This window comes from Ictalurus furcatus, chromosome 27 (assembly GCF_023375685.1).
Source record: "Ictalurus furcatus strain D&B chromosome 27, Billie_1.0, whole genome shotgun sequence".
In the NCBI taxonomy this organism is placed as follows: Eukaryota; Metazoa; Chordata; class Actinopteri; order Siluriformes; family Ictaluridae; genus Ictalurus; species Ictalurus furcatus.
In genome coordinates this window covers 17,547,418-17,572,020 of record NC_071281.1, presented here as the reverse complement: position 1 = coordinate 17,572,020, position 24,603 = coordinate 17,547,418, and the positions used below count along the sequence as shown (strand labels likewise).

Below are 24,603 nucleotides of genomic sequence, written 5' to 3'. Positions count from 1 at the left end.
TGTTTCCTCCCCAAGTCCAGAGACATGTGCTATAGGCTGACTGGCATTTCTAAACTGTCCGTAGTGTGTGAATGTGTGTGTGATTGTGCCCTGCGATGGGTTGGCACCCCGTCCAGGGTGTTCCCTGCTTTGTGCCCTGAGTTCTCTGGGTTAGGATCCAGGCTCCACGTGACCCTGTGTAGGATAAGCGTTATGGAAAATGGATGGATGTTGTGCACATACATAGAAAATAAATGATAATCTGTCGCTTTGTTGCTTGTTACTGTTAACGTAGGGTCACTTCGCGTATGCATTCTCCGGATTTATGGATCCTTTGGCTTTCCACATGGCCCAGCGTCTACGCGTTCATTTCCATAGGCGGAGACTCCAGCTCAGTGTGTGTGTGTGTGTGTGTGTGTGTGTGTGTGTGTATGTGTGTATTGTCTGTGGTATAAGGGAGCTTTAAAGGGCTGCATGCCTACAAGCAGCTGCTCATTCAAGCCAAACAGCTTTTTCATTCCCTACAGCTCCGGAGGTATGGGCAAGACCTAGTGTTTGGAAATTCCAGAAGCACATTTCTAAATGGGATTAACAGCGCTGTCTTTCACATCCAAGGACTCGTTTTTGCATCTGGAATATCATCCGAGGTGTTTTCTGCCATTTGTGGAAGAGATGGGATTAACCAGGTCTCAGAAAAGTTGGGATTTCTGTTGAGACAATCTGCACTGCAATGCATTGGATTGCATTACAAAGGATGGAAGGATAAGAAAAAAAGGCTTTAAAAAAAAAAAAGCTACAAAGGAAACAAACGGGTAAAAAAAAGCATCTTATAACAGGGAGAGGAAATGCACAGAGGTGAGTTTCCTTACCTGCATTACATGTGCAGTAGTCTAATGCGTCCTAAAAGAGTTGCTGCTGCAAAAAAAACAACAACAACAAAACAACCCGCATCACAATGCAAGGCTGTGCATTAATATTATTTACACTCTATTTATTTACGGAACCTGTCTCAATATATCCAACAGTAGCCAATTTCCCCGTCTAACAAGTTGCTAATGATTATAAATCAAGAGTCGCCACCTACAGGTGGAGCATGCTGATGAATGAACAATGCATTTGCTCCTACATGTATATTGTTTGTAGTATGTTTATGACGATGGGGAGATTGTTCATTTCTTTCTCTCACTTGTCTTGAATAAAGTCTGTTCACTGTGCCATGAAGAAAAGCACTAGTGCACTAAACTATCCATGTCTAGCTTTTAAAATAATATGGATGAAAGGAATGCAAAATAATAATAATAATAATAATAATAATAATAATAATAGCCTGATTATTTCATGATATTTCGATATAGGTCGGAGTTAGGGTGAAAGATGGTGCGTTTCGTGTCGATTTGTTATATTTTCGGTTATTATATCTGAATCCGCGTGCATTTATTTATTTTTCTTTTGTCTAATTGATCAAAATCAGCTCGGGGAGGATGAACCGCGATGGACTGCACGAGCAGGATTGCTTCTTTCTCTCGGAATCGTTTGCACACGCGCGAGAGCGCACGGATTGCACAGCGCCTCTGTGTCGTATTGCGTGGGATGTAGCGCGCTATCGTGGTGCTTTAGATGGTGTTTACTGAGCAGTTGTATTTGTAGATGGTGTTGATTTGTGGTGTTCTGTGATTTTGAATGTGCTCGGTCGTGTCCTTTGTGCGGCGCTTTGTGTAACTTCGCCGCGCGCCACATCACCGGGAGCGCGTGCTGAAGTGACAGCTCCCGCTGCCTCGTGCGCGCACTTCGCCGTCAACCCTCCCGGGATTGGATGCCAGGTTTCATTTCACCGCCTCACCTTCCGTTTGTCCTGCCTTTTTTTTTTTAATTATTATTATTATTATTTAATTAACCACAAGCATCAAGCATGAACACAAACATGGTGGTAAGAGAAATAAGCCTAACATCAGCCTAACTTTGACCTTAAAGGAAATCTCCACCCTGAAACACATTCAGTCTGTTCAGATTCAAATATTCCTGATGTGTTGAGTGATACTGGTGCTAATGCGTCGGTTAGTGCTGTATTTTCCTTAATCCTGGGAGAAGTTAGCAGTTATGTGTCGTGCTGACGTCACACATCGTCGTTGCTTGCACCCTTACAATAAGAGAAGAAATTTCACCAGACATTCAGACAGGATGCATAACAGTTCGTTTTAGCTGTTAGATCCTCAAAAAAAAACAAAACAACAAAATAAAAACAACAAGAGCTTCTTGTCCCACACACCGTTTTCCAGAAACGCTGAACATCACATCAGTGAGAAATCCAGCGTATAAATAATGGAACAATACGTTAGAACAAACGCTGGAGTCAAACTCCCAGAATTCAGTGCTGTTGTGCTTGTTACGGCTTGGCTGCTCTAGGAAGATGGCATTAGCAGGAAAATTGAAGCTGTGGAAGCTGATCTATTTGAGCAGAGTGTTTAGATGAAGAGGAGAGAGCGCTGGACAGAGTAAAGGACTAAAGCGCCGCTGCATCGCTCTTTTCAGGTAGAGATGAAAGCAGGCCTAAATACCATTGCACCACTATCAGCAGGTAGACGAACAGCATTGTGGGTAATGTAGGAAACTGTTAACCCAAGTGAAAATCGAGCAACATGGTGAATTATTGTTTTTTTTTTTTTTTTACAAAATAAATCATTTGCAGCATTAAAGACCACACATTGATTATAAATATTAATACGCAAGTCATTCAAGGTGGATTTTTTCCTTTAAATCACCAAATCTCTGAATGGTTTATTACTCCTGTGCAACTCATACAGACTTAAATTAATCATATTAAGCGTATATTAGATGATATAGCCTAAAGCATGATTAGATTTTTTTTATCATTATTATAAAAAAAAACGCAACATTGAAGCCAAGACAGTGATGCGGTTATGGGAATGTATATCCTGCACCGAAGAAACAAATAAGATTTTCTGCAAATGCAAGATTTGTCTAATAAATATGGTCCCTTTTGCTAACCCATGTTTAAAATCCTGGACCTGGACCAGTTTATCACCATTTCCCTGCTCCATGAGAGGCAAATTATTTAATCAATAAAGGAGAACCACTTCACGTTCAGCATCAGTCACTGTGCTCAACCTTACACTCTCAGAAAAAAAGAGTACTAATCCGTATTGTCCTTGATGCTGAGGTGGTACCCTTATCTATATACCTGGAAATGGGTATATAGTGCACACAGGTATATAAATAGACCAGAATTGCCATCATTTTAAGCTTCGCTACATGCAGCTTTCAAGGTAAAAGGTACCGAATGCCATGACAGTGGATGTCATTTAATCAGTACAGGAAATACCGTACTCAACCCTGTGTAAATCAACTCTGTGGTCATGACACAAGTCAGATGATTGGCACTTCTGTTTGGCTTATGATCACCTAGGCAACAGGCCACACCCCCTGACCACAGTGGCATTTGAGAGGCTGAGAAAATGAACGCATGAACTCCAGGATCTTGTGTAGTTGCATGTTGATAAACTGAGCTTAAAAGGTAAAGCGTTAAAAATCCAATAAATGAAATCAGATAAGCCTTAAACTAAACTTTAATGCGAGGTGGAGAGGATTGTTCAGCCTCAACGGCAATTCTGCTCAATTCTAATAGTACAGAATGGCGCTTTGGAGGTGTTCTCATTATATGCAATTATTTCAATGAGTTTGTCCTGAAGAGTGGAGAGAAACTGATTAAATCCTCTTACATAGGAAATAATAATAATGATGATGATGATGATGATGATGATTATTAAATACATAATAACTGCACAATTTTTTTTTAAAGAAAACTAAAGATGAGTGTTTATAGAGAAATTGGCCGTTCCTTCAGGTGTGATCCATACATTCATTATCTATGATGGTCATTATTGTTTAAATAGATTAATGTTTACATTTTAATCCAGTTTACATTTGCAGATTGCACCTTTAAGGCAATTTTAGGCGTTTAATAGGAACATTAATTGACCTAGGTAGATTCATTGTGAGTGGAATTATTTTAAAAAGAATTTTCGGATTGCATTAAAACGTCCTAATTGTGCTCTGTTTATTTGTACATCAGGTTAAGATTGTAATGTTAATTATTACAGTCATCGGTCTTTAAGTGTTTGAAACAAACCAGGAACAGGGAACACCCTTACACATCATCGAAATGCTTCAAACGAGAACTAGTGCTCATAAATAACTAGAAACGCACCAAATGTAAGTGAATCTAGCTATAGTTTTGTCCCGTATGAATTCGTTTCTCATTTAATTAGTGTCTCTCGTTTATCATTTATTTAGCGCTGAGTAGCTACACGAAGTCAGTATGTATAATTGAAATGACCCATTCAGTGGAAAACTGCCAGTGGGTTCATTAGTTCAGGGTTTCTATAATAGATCTTATAGCTGGGTTTTTTTCTTTTCCCCCCAGTTTGTTGATGCTTTTAATCAACTTGCACTATTAGAGCTATCTAAAATAAATGAATCAGAGCCCTATATAAGCTTAAAGGTTTAAAGCAGAAATGAAAGATAACTTTGCTGTAATCAGAGAGAATTTACAACTGAAATTCATATCAGATTTACATTCCATTTCACACCCCTGTAGGAAAAAAAACCCCACCAGGTCAGTGCAATTAACTGAATCATATCGACTCGTGTAAGTCCATAATAGCCTGACAAAGCCTCCCTTTAACCTTGTAGAAATTAAAGCCCCAGTCCTGTCGCTGTCCCCAATCCAAAGCTGTCAGAGCCGTTATTTCAGAAGACGTGTCTGATTTCTGCACCGTCTGCCGGCTGCGAAAGGTCTGGCTCGATATTATCCACTCGATTTGCTTGTGAGTCTGAGACAGTCGGTGCAGTGACAGATAAATCACAGATAGTTAGAGGCTTATCAACGAAACACACGGATAGTTTGGCGAAAAGTGAATACGGGCATTAAAGCTTATCGCCACATTAGTGCTCCGTCTCGCACAGGAGAGCTGAATACAGAACGGCCTTTAGAGATATTTTATTGACCTACTTCAATTATGCTTGGGCTGATTTTAGAGCGAGGAACGTACTCAGCAGATTATCTCTTATGACTCCGAATGTTCCTTTACCATCTGCTTTTATATCCTTTACTGCCAGAGGCAGGAGCAGCGAATAAATATAAAGGAAGTGTGCGGTACAAAAATAGTCTTCTGCGTACAGTGGTACTCACAGAAGCTGAAGTTGACTGGAATTAGCTAATAATCATTTATAATTAGCATGTACGATCTCTGTTCTGTGTGACGTGACGTGACGTGACCTGACACGTTAAGTTGAAACAGTCGAGCCACGTCTAAAAGCTTCCTCGTCTGCCGTTGTCATGGTGTGTGGGCTGTAATAGGAGACTCGAATCGTGATCGATGTCCTCATATATTTTCTCTACCCTCAATGCCGCCGGCCTCTGACCACCGAATGGATCAATCCTGTCAAACATAACCCTTCACACACACTTAGAGATTATGGAGCTTCATTTTAGTGTAGAGCAGCTTGTGGGAGATTGAGGCTGCCACACACACACACACACACACACACACACACACACACACAAACACATCACTTATCTCTATTATGGACATTAAGGTGAGTCCACTGCGACTGTTAATTTGGACCACGGGGAGCTAACCCTTTTTTCGTTCCAACATTTTTCATGGATAATCACATGATGGAAGTCCTGATCCTTGACCACACCCGCTCAGTAAACAGTGGCATGATGTTCCACAGTGTTCCAGTTGGACCGGAACCGAGTGCAGTAGATATCTGCAGTTAGCCGACCAAAGAAGACATGTCTTTTGAGTTCATATCTAAAAATGCTGGCGTGTCATTGAGCCTTTATATGTAAATGAGAGCTATGTAAACGTGGGTGTGCCTTTAAGACCGTATATGGGAATGCCAAGAAGAAGATGTCTTTATCATGACTTTGCATTTATAGTACAAATGAGGTGGCGATTCAGATCAGGTGAGAGTTCAGATGACCCAGATGTGATATAGTCTTCTGCTGATGGAGACCTGAATTTTGGGCCATTTGTTATTATTATTATTATTATTATTATTATTATTATTATTATTTAGGAACAAAGTATTTTTTAAAATAATTTTCTCATCTTCACTCTTTCACCTCTGAAAACTGTAGCTGTAATAGTTATGGTCTGTTCCTTTTGCGTGCTGTTATAAATCAGATCAGGTTGCATGAATTCACAAAATGTACCACCAGGTCCTTGTGGAGTTTCCCACGTTCTACTCATGTCTGTGGGGGTTTATATTTACCTTACATTTACCTCATCTGCCAAATGATTTTCTCCAAAACGTCTGAGAGTTGAGGTTCTTGCTCAAGGGCTAACAGTGGCAGCTTGACTTGAATTTGAACTCACAACCCTCAGATCAGTAGCCCAATGCCTTAACCACTGAGCTATCACTAACACCACTGGGTTCCTACAGGTTCTCTGACTACTTCCCAAAGAAATTCCCATCCAAGGTTATATTCCTGCCTTGTGCTCAATGTTCCCAGGATCCACTGCGATGATGACCTGAAGATGATCATACACGATATCCACTAATTAGCATTATTATTAACAGCGGATATGAAGATATCAGCAGATATGAACAGCAGATATGAAAACCACGAATGAGCCATGCAGATAGAGTTAATTGAGTTTGAGTTAATTAATTTGCAATCAGTTTTCACTTTGTACTTTGGAAACTACACTGTAGAAGTGATTCCTGTTCTGTTTTTTTACCCACTGCCTTTACTATTTTATGCATTGATGCTGTTGACTGAGTTTCTTTTTCCCCTAGCTTGGATTCTTCTCATTGTGATAGAAGAGGGCTTTGCTCTGGCGCAAAAAATCAGAGGTACGGTTCACAGCATCCTCAATGCCATATCAGCGTCTATATTAACCAAGCGTGTCATTATGTAGATTGGATTTTTTTTTATGTTGCAAAGAGATTAAAGTGTTTTCTTTGATATACCAATGAGTGGCATTTAGTTATTGATCAAGTAATCAAGTATTCTGTTGAGTGATGACAGAATTACAGAAAAATCAACCTGTTTTGATGAGGAAAAAAAAATCTCTTTCAGGGCTGGAAATATGTCTGCTGTATTATTGTCCCTCTTTCAGACCATTAGCTAATGTTCTAATGTTCTAATCTTCTTGAGTGACTAAAGAAATCTCTGTAATCCTTCTTCACAGAGACACAGAATGAAGATGGACCTCCAGCCAAGAACGAGCAGTGTGGCATCTGGACCAAAACCATCAGCGGCGGCCAGTTCATGTCCCCCAACTACCCGAACACCTACCCACCTAACAAGGAGTGTGTCTATGTCCTAGAGGGTGGGTAAACCTCTACGGATCACTACATTAACCAATGGCCTAGTCTTTCTCCGCTGTCAGACAGACAGGAGTTATTAATTAACACAGAGTGATTAATGCTGACCTCAAAGAAACAGCGACGACATCATTTATAAAAGCCTCTCAGAGGAAACTTTGCTTCACCATCCTGACCAATCAGGGCCGACCTCACGTTTGTGGGCCATATGGTCCTCTTTTTTTTTTTTAAAAAAAAAAAAAACAAAAAACAAAAAAAACACTTTCTACCAAAAAGCTGTGCTTTTCTAAATCTGTCTCCACGCTGTGTGACACAATCCCCATTTACAGATTAGACTGTTGGTGTAAGAGCGCCCCCTGTTGAACAGCTGATAAATAATTCAGGGCTGAAGAGAGTAAAATCATCATAATATTAAAGGTACATTATATAAGGTTTAATGGCATTCCCTTATCAGATGGTGTTTTATTTTATACAAAGAGAAACTGTAGAGTTTGACACACACACAAAAAAAACAACCCTGCAAATGTTTTGCCAGTTAGATCACAAATGCCCGAGATATGATGACACAGCTAACAAGGAACTTGTGAATTGAAAATTACATTTCATCCTAAAGACCAAACTCAGGATTGTATTTTATTTATTTATTTATTTATTAAAGAAAAATCCTTTTATGACATTTTACAATTACGGCATTTTGGCAGACGCCCTTATCCAGAGCGACTTACATTTATCTCATTTATACAACTGAGCAGTTGAGGTTGAGGGTTAAGGGTGTTGCCCAAGGTCCCAACAGTGGTAGCTTGGCAGTGCTGGGGCTTGACCTTCTCCTGATCTTCTGATCAGTAACCCAGAGCCATGCATTAATGTATTAATCCAATCCAATACATATTAATACATCAAGATGATAAAATTAGTTTTATCTCATGAATAAGATAGAAGAAGAAGATGATAAGATTGCACAAAATGACACAGAATACTTTTATTTAATGAAATAAAAATAATGCACAGAATATATTTTATTTAATGAAATAATCAGTTTGTTGGTATGTAGTAAATTTGAGATGTACACAGTTAAATATGGAATGCTAAAGTTTCGGGTAGAGAAAATCATTGAATTTAAAGCATTGTTGATCTTTAAAATATGACAGATTATCCTGTAGTTATTGAGCTGATATATTTGTTAGAGTATGAGTAAAAAAATATATATTTGTGTAGTAATCAATGAACCAAAACAGCTTTGATTATAAGACTAAACTTCTCTCAGCTCAAACATGAGTTTCCTCTTGCTCCTGCTTTAGTTTCCTCTCTGACACTTTATAACAGCTGAGTGTAAAGGCTTATAAAGGACTCATATCCGGTGTCAGCTGTCATAAAGGCTGAATCAGGTAACATACAGAAGGTGTGTTATGACATTTTCCAGACTGGCTAGCTCAACGTAACCTACTTCTGCTCTATCAGAGTCCGATGACCATCGTAATAATACGACATAACCTGCCAAATGAGGTTAGTCGATAATTTGAACAAAGATAGGTGCATTGAAAAGTTTTTAGACATGTCTTCAACAAACACACACGTACATGAATAAAATGTAGCTTAGAGGGTGAACATTGTGGTGTTAAAGGGTTTCATGGTGTTGTTATAACTACTCATAAGTAAATTCATATAAATAGTAAAATATACAGACTCATCTCCAGAACTGGGCTACTGGTGCTCTTCAATAGCATGTATAGAATTTTGTTCAAAAGTAATTGTTTAAAATATTACACAAGTAATATTTTTGAAACCAAAGTTTCAAAAAAAATAAAATAAAAATAATCGCTGCGACATCTGTGTATGTTTAAGCTCAAAATATCAGTCATTGCATGTGTCATTCATTTCTGCTCATTTTCTTGAAGGATGCCAATAATTCTGCAGATGATCGTATAATGAGACTCATTGGATCCGACTGTGCGCTCACGGTGATGTGCATCATTTTTGGAATACATTTCCATATTACCATATAAGTGCAATACAAAAGTTAGCACACATTGCATCATCTTTATAAAAGTGTGTGTGTGTGTGTGTGTGTTGGTATTATTATCTTGACCTCCTGAGTCTGTTGAGGTGTGCTTTAGAGCGATGTGAAGGGTTAAATCACACTACACTACACGGTGTGGCTGTGTGCTTCACACGCTAAAGGAAGAAGCTAAATCCTATTTCCCGTTCTCACTTTGCCTCACAGCTTTGCCTCGCCAGAGAATCCAGCTGGTCTTCGACAAAAACTACTACATCGAGCCCTCGTTTGAGTGCCGTTTCGATCACCTGGAGATAAGAGATGGTCCCTTCGGTTTCTCCCCACTCATCGATCGTTACTGCGGTCCGAAGAGCCCTGGCGTGGTCACCTCCACCGGCCGCTTCATGTGGATCAAATTCACCACCGATGAAGAGCTCGAGGGCCTTGGCTTCCGCGTCAAATACACCTACATAGCAGGTGGACCATTCAGTCATCATCTGTAGCACTCCGATTACACAAATTATTGTATTAAGGCTTGTAAATTAAATGTTTTTACTGCTTTATAATAATATCACCTTATGTTCTGTTCGTAAGCCATTAATTGGTCATGATTGGTGACCTAAAACCATGAGTCCTAGAACCTTTATTACAGCATTATTAAAGAGGCTTATAGGTTCTGTTCTAACTATTTATTCTGAACAGATCGTTTGTATTTTATAAACTTAATACACAAATGATTAAATATGGGTTAAATATTCTCATATCGCTAGCACACAGCTAAAGAAGCAAAATTCAAACACCAAGGATGTCTTGCCATTTAATTCCCCCCCCCCCCCCAAATGATTATGTATTTTTTAATGAGCATCATTTATTCATTTTTTAATTTCCTGGGAGCTCTAGATATGAAGGCTGTCACTTTAGAGTGAAATGTCACTATAACAAATTTTTTTTTTTTCCTCGAACAGATGTTTTTATTAAGCACCGATTGCTTGTTTCAGTTTAGGGTTTACATGCTATAACACTCAGTTCAAGTCTTGTTAATAATTTGTTGAATCATGTGTTAAATTGGAAATGTTTCTGTCCACGATCTGACATATCTGCTTTAACGCAGTATTTCTTTTTCGGGCTAAAAATGCGAGAAATAAATATACTTTAAAATGTAAGCTGTGACACAAAAGAGCACTAAATATAACAGTATATTTTGCTGTGCTGCTGCTATTTCAGTGTGTTAGCCTTCTGCATGTTAAACAGGTCAAATAAGTCAAACATTAAATGCAGTCTATTTAGATCGAGCCTTAGATTTTCGTGCTCGTGCTTCAGCGCCTGCAGCTGTTCTAAACGTGACTTTCTCAGCAGCCTGAAATTCCGCACTGCGATATTGATGCCATGTCTGTCTTATCATTTCAGACCCGGATTTTAAATTGCACGTGGGCGGACTCCTAAATCCGATCCCGGGTAAGCCTTTCCATCTTTCTCCGCCGCATTCAATTCCTCCTGAAGAGCCCTCTGTGCTGTGAGGCCGACAGGCTGCTATCTTTTACCAGCACTCTCCACTCCTCCATCTATCATGCTGGCTATCTTTACTTGTCTGCGATTCTGTCAGTCTTATTTTCGCCCCCTAGTCTACGATTTCTCTTCTTCACTTCATCTTCAACCTCCATTTGCACTCGATTCTTCCTCGACCCTTCTCCGTCGACGATATTCCTGCTGTCTCGCTCTCTTTCAGTCTTTTGTCTTTACATTGGTGATTTCAGATTGTCAGTTCGAGATCAGCGGCTCAGACGGGTTTGTCCGCTCCAGCCAGGTGGAAGAGGAGGAAAAAGTGAAACCCGGCGAAGCTCTGGACTGCATTTGGACGATCCGAGCGCCTCCTCATTCCAAGGTGACCTTCATCGGTTCATCTCTGTCATTCCGCACATCCCAAACCCTGGCCATCATGAATCCCAGCCTTGATTAGACCACAGGGGATTGCCAGGCCCCCGACTGCTTGCCTGTGATGAGGAGACTGTTGAAGGCGAGCTTAAATTAGCAGTGCAGAGCTAGCAGGTATTCAGCCGATGAGGCAGAAATAATGGAAGAGCACACTCAGCAGGAGCAGGAATAAGAGTCGGGGTGGGAAGATGTAAGATGACAGTGGGATTGCACACATTTATACACTTTTACACTCAACAAACAAGCCAGAGGAGAACATTCAGCATGTTTCAGACACATTAGCCAAGAACAGGTCTAAAAATGTAATCTATCTCGTACTTTCTTCCGTGAGTGACAATAACTGAATCTTCGAGTGTTTAAAGCTTTGGCCCTTAGATAGACAGACAGAGAAATGTGTAGAGAAATAAAGACCGGATGGATAGAAGGATAGATGGTTGGATAGATGGATGGATAGAAAAACAAACAGCTAGACTGCCTCTCAGACAGATAGCTTGACAGTCGAATAGATGGATGGATGATTGGACAGATGGATAAGTGGTGGATGATTGATGGACTTATAGAAGGATGGATAGTTGAATGAATGGATGGGCAGATATACAGATAACCTCCAAAAAAGACCTGCAATTAGATGGATAGATGGATGGATGGTCAGACAAGACAGACGGATACTCGATTCCCGAGTTGGAATCAGGTTTTATTTGATAGCTTCGGTTTTGAAAGACTTATCCAAAACAATAATATAAGTTTTTACTGCTATTTTTGCTGTCTTGAACTCCCAGCCACAACTGGCTGGGTATCATCGGTATTCGAAATCGAAATACTGTATAATAGTTATATCGTTAAATTATTTTATCATTATTAACTTGACACTCTCAAATGAAATCCAATGTAAAATAATTAAATATCCCATACTGTGCCCGTAGCAGTCAGTAGCACATAATCACCACCAGATGCAGGAATATGCATGTAACTAGCCCCCTGCAGAATCGTGTACATTTAAACGTAGGATACATGAGATGGTCAGATGGATGACAGACACATGTCATGTTTTGTGATGAAAAAATTTTCATTTGAATTTTTTTTTCCCAACACTGTAACGTTCACTGTAACAAAGCAGCAACTAAATAAACACACTGAGTAACCCAGACTCATGAAGAGTCAATCCATCCCAGTTGTCACCAGAGAGTGGGATTACAGTATGAAGAGAACTGTGTAGAGCTCACTGTGATTCACAAAGAGACTTGCCTAAAACACATTAAAGATCAATAAGGAACGGTGTCAGAAGTTTAGACAACTGTCATGGAGAACCCACAGGATGATAAATGAACAGGTAGAACAATCAAGTATTGGAAACTCGACGAATTTGAAGCTCATTACACATCCAAGATCATCCTGAGGGTGGAAGACACACTCGGCTGGCTCAGAGTTGCTCTTGGCATGTATAATAGTTGATATATGGTGTGTATGATAATTATATTGCAAAGCTGAGCCTCCTGCAGTCCTAGGTCCAGTAATCAAGTAAATCCTGTTTACGCATTTCTTCTATTTCAGTCTGGTGTGTATTGTGATACATAGGTAATAAATCATAGTGTGATTCTCCATGTCACATATGCAAGTCCACCCATAAACCAGGTTGCTGCCTATCTTAAGAAGTTGTTTCATTCCTGCAGATCTACCTGCGCTTTCTGGAATACCAGATGGAGAACTCGAATGAGTGCAAGAGGAACTTTGTGGCCATTTATGATGGCAGCAGCGCCATCGAGAACCTAAAGGCAAAGTTCTGCAGCACGGTGGCCAACGACGTGATGCTGGAGAGTGGAGTGGGAGTTGTGCGCATGTGGGCTGATGAGACGAGTCGTCTCAGCCGTTTCCGCATGCTCTTCACCTCCTTCGTTGAACGTGAGTATATTTTTAATAGCTGTGGTGGATGAGGAGCTATGAATGAAGCATTACAGATCTCAAATCTACAGAATGGATGGATAGATGGATGAGTGGTTGGATGGATAGTTAGATGGATGGATGGATGGATGGGCAAACAGGCAAACAGATATCTAGACAGACAGCTTCCCAGAAAGTCAGATCAAATGGATGGATGGATGGATTGATGGTTTAATGGACTTATAACTGTATAATTGAAATACAGATTGAGAAACAGATTGATGTGTGGCTGGATGGATAGATAACTAGATGGATGGATGGGCAGACAGACACCTGCCTAGAAAGACTGACTGACAACCAAATGGATGGATGGATGGATGGATGGATTGGTGGAATGAATTGATGGCTGAATGGGTGGATGGATGGATGGTTGGTTGGATGGATGAATGGATTAATGGTTTGATAGGCTTATGTATAGGTGGTTGGTTGGATGGCTGGTTAAATAGATTATAGATGGATTCATGGATGTATGGATGGATAGAAACTAGATGGATGAATGGGCAGACAAACAGCTTCCCAGAAAGACAGATTGGCAATCAGATGAATTAAGGAATGGATGGATGGATACATGGATGGATGGATGATGAATGGATGGATCCGATCATTATGGGATTTGGGCAGCTTAATATGGGCAGAAAATGGATGGATGGATGGATGGACATTATTTTAGTACGTAAGTGTCCAGAACTCTTGATGCTTGTCTCCTGTTTTGGATTGTTTTTCTTTGACAATAAAAATCTATTTAAAATCTATTTAATAAATGAACAATAAAATTGACTGATGCCATTCGCTAATGAAAACCTCCAAGTGAACTTTTTTTTCTGTTGGAAAGCTTTTGCAATGCAAAAGTCTCTCTCCGACAGCATGCATACATAACATCTTCTAAAAATTGCCGCCCATTAGTTCATGTCGCTTGCTGACCAGGCTTCATGCATGATTCATTGTTATGAATACTTTATTTGACTTTCACACACAGGACCTAGCTGATAACTCAACATGGCTGCAAATTCAACCTGGCAGAACTGAATTTAAAACGTATATATAGAGATCTATCCATCTATCTATCTATCCATCTATCTATATATAGTACTCTATTTCTTGATTGGCTTGTTATTGGTATGATTGAATATGAAACATATAGGTGAGTAAATGCACAGGTGTATCTTCCGTATACTGAAACATGACAATTAAAAATGAATGCATGCCTTGCTTGGGTGTGGCCTCCACTCCGTGCTTGAATTTGAGAGGCTGTGCAAAGAGATACTGTCCCCAAGGAGAGAAAAAATCACTTCCCATGTAAAACAGTTGCTTTTTCATCCGTTTTATTATTACTCTTCATTCAGTTTTCATGTCAAACCATTATCTTACCTTTTATTCACACATACGTGTACTGATAAGGTGGTTAAGCATATCTCACATTACTGAGGCTGGAATTCAGATTTATACCACAGCGCTGTTGAAGTCTCAGATTAGAAAGTGTTGATTAGATATTTTCAATAACAGCAGCTCTGACACTAGTTACGGCTATAACATAAATTATATCCTAATTCTAATACGTCATTGTTTCTCTATGACGTTTCTATATGAAGTTTCTTTATAGCTACAATTGGTTAAAAAGAATGACATGTCGTTCATTAATAAATAAAAAACTTGTAATCATTTGGCAAATTGCTATAGTGTAAGAAGAATAAAACTCTTAAGAGTGGTACCAGATTGGATTATTTTCCTACAACAGCACGAATCGTAGTGTGTTATTCCTTACTTATAAAATGGTGGGTTAGTATGTTGCAGTAATTAGGCGGGTACATCCAGTGAGATAACTGGTCCAGATGGATTTTTCTGACACATTTTTGGCACGCACCATTTTTTTAAAAAATGGCCTTTATATTATAGTATTAGCTGTATATATCGAGTAATTCACAACCCCTGAACAGAACTAGCTGGACTTGACCGGAGCGCTCTAATCCAGCTCTAATCTTTAACATCCAGTCCACAGTCAGATTAAGAAAGTTCTGAAACCTTATTCATATTTCATCCTTTAATGCGCTCCAGGCAGGTAGCACTACAGCACATAGGGACATGAAATATACAGTATAAAAGAGAGATCTAGCTTAGCCTGCAGCATTACGCTCTAATTTTAGCTCTTCGGTTATACATTAGTACATGCGAAAGGTAAAGTGACTCAAGCAAAGCGCAAAGGTTTTCTACCTGCGTAATCAAATCCAACATAGCTTTGGGTTTGGAAAAGTAATGTTATGGAACGTTCTGAAATGCTTAACGTGGCTTAATGTACCATAACAGTGACACTAAATATATTAGACATGTATTTTTCCCCATAAACACTATCTACTAGCCAAAGTACTGACAGTAGACAGTAATTATGATCAATAACGTGTGAGAGAAATTTGGGTTAATACGTTACGCTGTTTATTAAAATAGTTTACGGAAAATGATATTCTTTTTAAATGACTGTTCGCTTTAAGCACCCCCCGTGTTGTTTGCATTTAGCTTACCTGAAAATCTAAATGCAGGAGTAAAATCCCCCAGATATTTCAACGCATTTGGACCAATGGCAGATTTTCAGTTCATTTAGTAGTTTTCTGTCCTCTGCTCGCGTGTTTCTGAGTGAGCATATACAGATAGCTAAAGGCATTTCAGCTTGTCGAGAGGCTTGAATGACCACTCAGGCGAAAAGTAAAGTTGATGCCTTTTTTTCTTTGTTCCATAAGTCAATCATGTAATCTCTCTTGACAATTTTCTCTTACATTTCTTGTGCAACAGAAAGGAAATACAAAAACGCTTACTTAACGTACATTAGCCAGTGGATACAATTCCGTCTCCGGTGCAATCTTTTAAGCTATATGCACTAAGCACCTTGAGCCGTTCAAAATGACCACAAACAGCAAAACTCGTCAAATACGATCACAAAAGATTACAAACTAGAAAGATGAATAACAAACTCACAAGCAAAGCTTCTTCCAGGCTTTACACAAACAGAATGATTCAACGCGTGTTCTTAACTCTGCCGAACTAAAACGGCTAATGCGTGCATAAACAAATAAATAAATAAAGTTTTGTCTTTCAGAGTGTACTTTGGCTCGATCCAAGACAAACAGCGCCATCTAGCGGATGATAAAGATATTGTTAAAACATAATATAACGGATACTAATAATTATTCCTTTTAATGTCGTTGTTTTTGGAGATATGAGGTTGGCATCACACATGGTAATATACTGTAGTGTCGCACAGATTAAGTCCATAGGTTAATTTAAGTCCATTGATTTATGGACACAAGAAATATGTTCAACAGTTGTCAATTCACCAATATGTAAATAGTTCAGCCAATTTTTATTCGATTCCTTATTGCTTATCAGCCTATAGAAACACATATATCCCACACATATGTACCACAGTTCAAGTCACTCGGACCTACGGTTTATGAGGAGAAGGTTATTACAGTTCAGATCTTGAGTTACTGCGCACTTTACAGGGATTTGGGGAATAATAATAAGAAGCTTACTAACAATAACAATAGGTTTCCTCTTGACGGAGGAATCCTAAAAAGATTGACTAGGAGATGTTGTAGTTGATCCGGTGTAGAGTTCAATATGAGCAGCTCAGAACTCACCAGCAGTTACAATCCATTCTGAAAAGTGTAAAGTTAATTAAACTTAATGCCATTACACAGCAGCGATATCCAAAAAGGCCATTATTCTTGCTCATTTTTTTTTTTTTTTTTGCAATTCAGAAAAGGGCTAGCACATTTTCCAGGCTAATGGATCAGATTTAATGGAAAGTAGAACGCCATTTATCTGCCTTTGATGAAAGAAAAAAGGTAAATGAGTTTTTTTCCCCCTCAGTGTAGTCATTTGGCAGGACCTGTGTTTAATATTTGCATTTTTTAAATGCTGTGCATAAATTGCTGATAATTACAGCTAAGCGACTTGCTCTATTGCTAGTCTGTATTATTTGTATTAAATGGCTGGATAATCAGTGGAATTAACGCGGCGTTCTGTAGCTCAAAGCGCACGGTGTGACCTTCATCTCAGAGGCAGTAAACAGCGTCGGGGCAGCACGCTGAAACCTGGCAGCTGCGGCCGGATTTATTGCCTCCATCAATCAAACGGTGAGCAAACTCCACCTCAAACTGTGTCAAATGAAGGAACGAAAAACAATATCACTGCAGCTTGCTCTCTGTGCTCGAGACAGTTGTTTTTATATTCATAATGGCTTCTGTTAGATGCTGTATACTGGAGGAAACGTCATAGTCCTGTGGGATGGGAGGTCAGTTTCGCAACGTGTTCAGCACCGAGAGCGCCATTTGTTCCTCTCAGTGGACGAACAAAGTCCAATCTACAGCCGTAACAGACACATTAATCTTTATAAAGCGGAGAAGTGGCTCGGGCTGTCACTGTGAATGTGCTGCTGATACGCAGAGAGAGAGAGAGAGAGAGAGAGAAAACGAGAGAAAGCGAGAGAGAGAGAGAGAGAGAGCAAACCTGATGCTCCACACCTGTCTCTCTCCCACATTTTCTGTCTTTCTCTTTTCAACATTTTCATCTCTAGATTTATATTCTACACTCTTCCATTCTGGGAGAACCTTTAAAGATTCTGTGTGGAACCCTGCAACAAAATGGTTTCCTGTCAGAAAAGAAACACTTTTTGGAAACTAAGAACCCTTACTTATCCAGTAAACCCTTAAAGAACCATTTTTTTATATATATATATTGTTCATTACTTCATTATTCTTCTTCATAACTAAACCCTGTCAGATATTTAGGATTTCGCTAAAGATCCTTCAAATTAAAGTGTTCTTCAAGGGTTTATTGGAGAATTAATAATTCACAGCTTCCAAGAAAGGGTTCTAGCTTTACTTTACTTTTTTTTTTTTTTTTAAAAAGATTCTACTGATAGGGAAAGACTTTGTTAAGGGTCACCAGAGATGGACAAAGCAAAGAACCCTTAAGGCTTCTAAATGTGTTAATAGCGTAGAATATAAATAAGTTGTTTAAAAAAAGAAAGAAAAGGGAAAGATAGAGAAAACAGGAGAGAGAATAAGAGAACGAGAGAGTGAGAGAGAAACAAAGAGATAGAGACAGGTGTAAATCATCAGGTCTGCTCTTTATCTCTTCAAGGGTTCACTGTTTAAAAAGGAATCTGTATCATTCCTTCATTCTCTTTCTTTCACTTTTCTCTTGCTTTCCTCTCCTTCTCTTTATTTCTCATGATCTTTTCCTTCTCTTCCATTTCCTTTATCTCTCCGTCTTGTCTTCTCTCTTTTCTGCTATCCTTTTCTCTCTCCCATTCTTTCTCTTCCTGCCTCTCTCTCTCTCTCTCTCTCTCTCTCTCTCTCTCTCTCTCACTGCTTTTGACATTATCTTTAGTTTCTGATTCCTTTCTCTCTCTCTTTTCCCTCTCTGTCTTTGATCTGTTATTCTTTCTCTCCTATGTTCACTCTCTCCTGCATATGATTCTTCTCCCTTCTAATTTATTTCTATTTTTGTTTGCTTTCCTTTTTTCCTCCCGTTTTCCCCTTTTCCTTTCTTCCTTTCTACATAACCTTTTGCTCCTGTATATTATATTCAAAATGGATTCAGGCCAGATTTCTCTCCCATATTTTCTCATTTTAAAACGTCTCTCCCTCTCTCTCTCTCTCTCTCTCTCTCTGTCTCAAATCCTTTTATTCTTTCCTCTCTCTCTTATTTTCCCTCCCATTTTTATCTCCCATTTCCTAATTTCTTTTGCTTTGGCGTTCCTTTTCCTCTTTTGCTATCTCTACCATTCTGTGTCCTCATTGTCTCTCTCACTTTATAATTATCTTGTCTGCTTTCCCTTTCTCTTCCTCTCTCCCCTATTATCTCTCTCTCTCTCTCTCTCTCTCTCTCTCTCTCTCTCTCTCCTGTTTAACTACGCAATGCACGTTGTCTCACACACATCAGAGTCAGTGTTCATTTAGAGGCGAGAAGTGGTTAATGAGTTTGGAAGTGAAAGTGGTGGAGAAGCCGCAGCTCTCTGCATGTTACGACCTCTTCATCCCGCTGTCACATGCACTTAGTCACATTCGAACAACACGCGTTAGAGTGTAGCGTGAGAGAGCTTTGCTGTGGAGAGAGAGTGAGGAACTCAGAGAGCATGTGAAAAAGAGATGGTACCTATCTAAGATCCATGACGGAGAACGGGAAGAGAGAGAGAGATGTGAGTGAGGGAGAGATTCGGAGGCGGAGGAGGTGTAGGACTCGAGGTACGCTGAATCAGCCAAAGGTTTTTTTTTTCTTCTCTCTACAGCCGACACGTCACTTTCCATTACCCACGCATCTCTCTCGTCCTCCATCGCTCTCTCGCTCTCTTTCACTCGGCTGCTTTCCTGTCTTCTCTCTTTCTGATCTTGATAAGTAAACCTACCATACAGGTCACTGTGTAGGTGTTCAATTACTGTCTGTAGCCCATCTGGTGCACCATAGAAAGTATTGTGCATGCACAGTGAACTTAATGATGCCACAAGATAGTAAATGAAGGTCACAGATTTGTAATGTGTTCTTATGAGATGTCGGTTGTTTTATCACACTTTAAATTCGCTGTTCTGAGTTGCCGATTTGATAAATTACTGTCAATGGTTTGGTTAATTTGGTGCTATCTCCTGTAAAAAAAAAAACATGGCCATGGTTTGACGGATAATCTCACTGAGAGGATATCTGATATACTCACAGATCGCTTTAGGTTCATTCGTAAGGTTATGCATAAAAAATACTTGAGCCGAGCAAGTCGTGTCTCCTCCTAAAATGTTTTTTTAGGGACATTTTAAAGTGAATATATACGATGAATGAATAGTGTCATGTTTATGGTCTTGAATGGCATTTCATAATATTTGTGAGTATTACAGCCAAAACAGAAATTTCAGTCATACTGTGGTTTACATCAAACTGTCCGAAAGTGGCTCTGGACTTCACTGCTCCTCACCTGAGCCGATATCATGCAAGTTCAAAATCTTGAATAGAATCTTGCGTAAGTGAGACACACCTCGGTTTGTCTTCTGAATAGTGCTTAAGTCTGTACTTACAGCCCCTGGAGGACTGAAATCGACATTTTTGTCCCATACAATAAAACTACTGAACGCTATATTGCTGTAGTTCTTATTTCGACATCGTTCTCCTCTCAGTTTGCCATTTTGTTGACAGTGTGTCTTCTCTTTCAGCTCCTTGCTCAGGAAACACCTTCTTCTGCCACAGCAACATGTGCATCAACAACTCTCTGGTGTGTAATGGCGTGCAGAACTGTGTGTACCCTTGGGATGAGAACCACTGCAAGGGTGAGTCTGTCCTTAAATTAGCCTCTGCTGGTGCAGACCGGAATGACATTTGTGGAATGAACTTTGCCTGTGGCCACTGTGTTATTTAAGTAGATCAGGAGCAGAGTTTAGGTGCAGTCACTCGGTAATGCAGAGCTGTTGTGAAGAAGCTATTCACTGTAGCTGAGCTGAGAGCTGGGCAGTGACAGAAGAGGTCGATTGAAGTGCATTTTTTTATGACTAATAACAAACAGATGGACAACAGTCATTACAATGTGATCTCAATGGGCAATGTATATTTTATTTTACATTTATCTATCTATTGTTTCATCCATCCATCCATCCATTTAACTATCAATGTAAATATATATATATATATATATATATATATATATATATATATATATATATATATATATATATACATACAGTATATAGCCAAATCTATCTGTCTGTCTGTTGGTCTGTCTGTCTCTCTGTCCAACCACATATCTTAGCCTATAGCCCAAAATTTTTACATTTCAGTCTCCTCAGGAAGTAAAGACACTGTTGTGCTTTCCTAAGCAGGATTTCAGTATTATGGTGCCAGGACAGATCCTCAGAGATCTAGTTCATTCCCATCGATGTAGATGGGAGAGTGTCTGCTTTAGACTCCCAGATATCCACAATGGGCCCTTTGTCCTTCTTGGTTTTGAGGGTGAGGTTGTTGGTGGAACACCATTCTGCAAAGATTCGGATCTCCCCCCTGCAGGCCGACTCGTCGTCGCCGTTGACGTGACCTACCTCCGTGGTATCGTCTGCATGCTTGATAAAGATGTTGGACTTATGCAGAGGCACACAGTCATGGGTAAACAGGGAGTAGAGCAGCTGACTCAGCACACAACCCTGTGGTATGCCAGTGTTCAGGATGATGGTAGAGGACATTTAGGTGATTGCCCAACCTAACAGACTGAGGTCTCTTAGTTAAGAAGTCCGGAATCATATGGAGGCGCTGATGCCCAGGTCCTCGAGCTTGATGATCAGTTTGGTGGGGATAACTGTGTTAAATGCAGAGCTAAAGTCAATGAACAGCATCCTCATTTATGTGTTGTTGTTGTCCAGTTGGATGAGGGCTGAATGAAGAGTAGTGGAAATGGCACCCTCTGTTGACCTGTTTGGGCAGTAGGCAAACTGGTGGAAGTCCAGTGCAACATGCTGCAGTAGGATGCTTAGGCATCAGTATGATGGTTGCTGTTTTCAGGCATGTGGGGACAGTTGCCTGGGCCAGTGACAGGTTGAAGATGTCAGTAAAGACCTGTGCCGGCTGTCCAGCACATGTCCTGAGCACATGCGCAGGTATACCATTAGGGCCAGCGGCCTTACATGCATCTACTCTACTCAGTGCTGAATGCACATCTGTTGTGGAGAATGAGAGGTGATGGTCAACAGTTTAAGGGTCACCATTTGTAGTGTGCTGCCTGCTGCCTTGATCAACGTGAGCATAGAAGTGACTGAGCTCATCAGGCAGCAAGGCACTGCTGGTTGGGAGAGTCGGTGTTGTTGGTTTGTGGTCAGTGATGATCTACATGCTCTTCCACAATGTGCTGCTCAATGTGAAGTTTGTAAGAATGTTTAGCTTTCCTAATGCCCCTTGTATGCCCCAGCAATGTTTGTGTAAACATGGTTCAGTGTATCGTCCCGTCTGGTACAGCAGGAGACATTCTGCGGAATTTTGGAAGTATAGTTCTCATATTAGAGTGATTTAAATCTCCAGCAACAATAAAAACTGCATGTGGATGTGCTGACTGTTGCATGCTGATAGCTGCATGTGGTTATTCCATAGCTAATTTAGCATTAGCCTCTGGAGGAATGTAACCTGCAGTCATAACAATGGCTGAAAATTCTCTGGGTAAATAGAAGGATCTGTGCTTAATCCACAAATACTCTAAATTAGCAGAGCAACGACTTTCAGTTATAATAGAGTCCGTGCACCATGATTTGTTGACATAAATACACAGACCTCCTCCTTTGTTCTTACCAGAATCCACTGCTGTTCTGTCTGCACTGAAAGCACTGCATCCCTCTAGCTCAATGGCACTGCCAGGAAAGTTGTCGTTAGGCCACATTTTCATAAAAATCATGATGTTGCATTCCATAATCCATTTATACAATGTTATCCGATGCCGCAGTTTGTCCATTGTGTTCACCAAATATAGGTTGGTTACCAAATATAGGTTACTGTTCTGAGTGAATAAGTAGAGTAATATCTACTAAATCTGTGGAGACACGGAGCCTCGTGTTTTACACACGCTGCCATCTAGGCACGAGTGTTTTCCTATGAAAAAAGGTTTGTGGTTGAGTCATTTTTAAAGCTGTGGATCCTAAATTATCCAGTGAACCCTTAAAAAATCCTTGAAGAACTTTTTTCTAAGAGTGCAATCGATATCTCTCTGTCTGTCTGTCTGTTTGTCTGTCTGTCTGTCTGTCTGTCTGTTGGTTTACCTGTCTGATTAACAAAATCTTTCCATATTCTGTAGAGCGGAAGTCTAAGGGCCTGTTCCACCAGATCACCAAGACCCACGGCACGGTTATCGGCATCTCCTCTGGCGTGGTGCTTGTTTTGCTCATCATCTCCATCTTGGTCCAGATGAAGCAGCCTCGTAAGAAAGTGGTGTCACGCCGTCCAGCTGTCTTCAACAAATCAGGCATCCAGGAAGTGTTTGACCCCCCACACTATGAGCTCTTCTCTCTGCGAGACAAAGAGCTCTCGTCTGACCTCGCTGAGCTGAATGAGGAGCTCGAAAGCTTTCAGAAGCTACGGCGTTCGTCCACGACGTCTCGCTGCATCCATGAGCACCACTGTGGCGGCACCGGTAGCGTAAAGCAAAACCGCAGCGCGCTCGGCTCCATGGAGCTCTCGTATCACAACGACTTCTCCAAACCGCCGCCCATGAAGACCTTCAACAACAGCGGCCTGGGGAGCTACAAGAAGAGCTGCTACAGCTACAAACAGACTCACGAGTGCGCCGAGCAGGTCATCGAGGACCGGGTCATGGAGGAAATCCCGTGTGAGATCTATGGAAGGGGCGGGGCCATAGGTGGGAATGTGGGAGGGATTATCGGTGGGGCTGTGGGTGGAGCTACAGGAAGCATTGGAAGTGGATGCAGCAGCATCAGCATCCGTAACCATGGCGGTGTCCGTAGCAACAATGCCACTAGCATACCGGATTCGAGTCAGCGCTCCATTTCCATGGACTTTTGAAAGACTGGAGGGAGTAAGTGGAGGAGGAGTAAAGGAAGAAAGTTAAAAACAGAAAAGACCGACCATCACAGACTCTTTTACTCTCTATTATTTCTTGTATGTCTAGTAACAAGTCAAGGCGTCTTTAAGAAATCCAATCCAGTCTCCTTGATTTACTTCAACTAGACATTCAGAGTGACCTTAATGACTCAAACCCTTCAAGTCGTATCCTTCATTTCCTGTTTCGCCACATTATAACCCGCCTTCCTGCCATGTGTCTGAACAAGCGGACAGAGTGGAACCACAGATATACATATGATAGCGCTTTTCCACCACATAGTGCGGTACAGTGTGGCATGGCTACTAATCCGAATCCAGAATTAGCCATACTTTGGTATTTAACAGTACCCATGAAAGTTCTCGGGAAGTTATGGCATGGTGAAACAATGTAGGATCTTCAGATTTTGTTCAAACTTTAACTCGCTCTTTAGTTTGACAGTGTTACTGGAAAAGACCTAAAACAGCTGACCATATGGAACATTCTGGAATTTCCAGGACACTCCTGAAGATTGCTGTTTCATATGATCTGGGTGATAAAATTCCAGCTAGCCAGGCTAAATCCCAAAACGCGTACTATTTTTCTACATATCACACTACGTTAACAAAAAACAATTTGTTTCATATTATAGAAGTAGAGACCCCTGAGTGAGACACGTCACTCTGACATCAGCCCTGCCTCCTGGTTGCAGAAATAAAGCCGGAGTCTATAATGATTTTTAAAAGCGGAGCCAGAATTTATTTTCTATAACGTTGCATTGCGAATCGGATAAGTGTCCATAAACACTTTTGTTCTGTCATAGTGTAACACTGTCGAATCTTTCCAAGCCAACAGAGGA

General features: G+C 40.3%; 1 protein-coding gene across 1 annotated transcript; it reads left to right on the top strand.

Moving 5' to 3' along the window:
* The first annotated feature begins 422 nt into the window (after positions 1–422).
* On the top strand, positions 423–23,927 carry LOC128602765 (neuropilin and tolloid-like protein 2). Its single transcript, XM_053616776.1, has 9 exons — positions 423–834; positions 6,808–6,864; positions 7,203–7,343; positions 9,560–9,808; positions 10,739–10,786; positions 11,086–11,213; positions 12,934–13,162; positions 20,395–20,508; positions 23,004–23,927. Exons 1-9 carry the CDS (start codon positions 825–827, stop codon positions 23,726–23,728), a joined length of 1,701 nt encoding a protein of 566 aa, XP_053472751.1. The 5' UTR covers positions 423–824; the 3' UTR covers positions 23,729–23,927.
* Positions 23,928–24,603: the final 676 nt, after the last annotated feature.

Coding starts and splice junctions, on each gene's coding strand:
- LOC128602765 (XM_053616776.1), top strand. Junction 7,344..9,559: donor GTGTGTCTATGTCCTAGAGG/GTGGGTAAACCT, acceptor TTTGCCTCACAG/CTTTGCCTCGCCAGAGAATC. Junction 13,163..20,394: donor CTTCACCTCCTTCGTTGAAC/GTGAGTATATTT, acceptor CTTCTCTTTCAG/CTCCTTGCTCAGGAAACACC.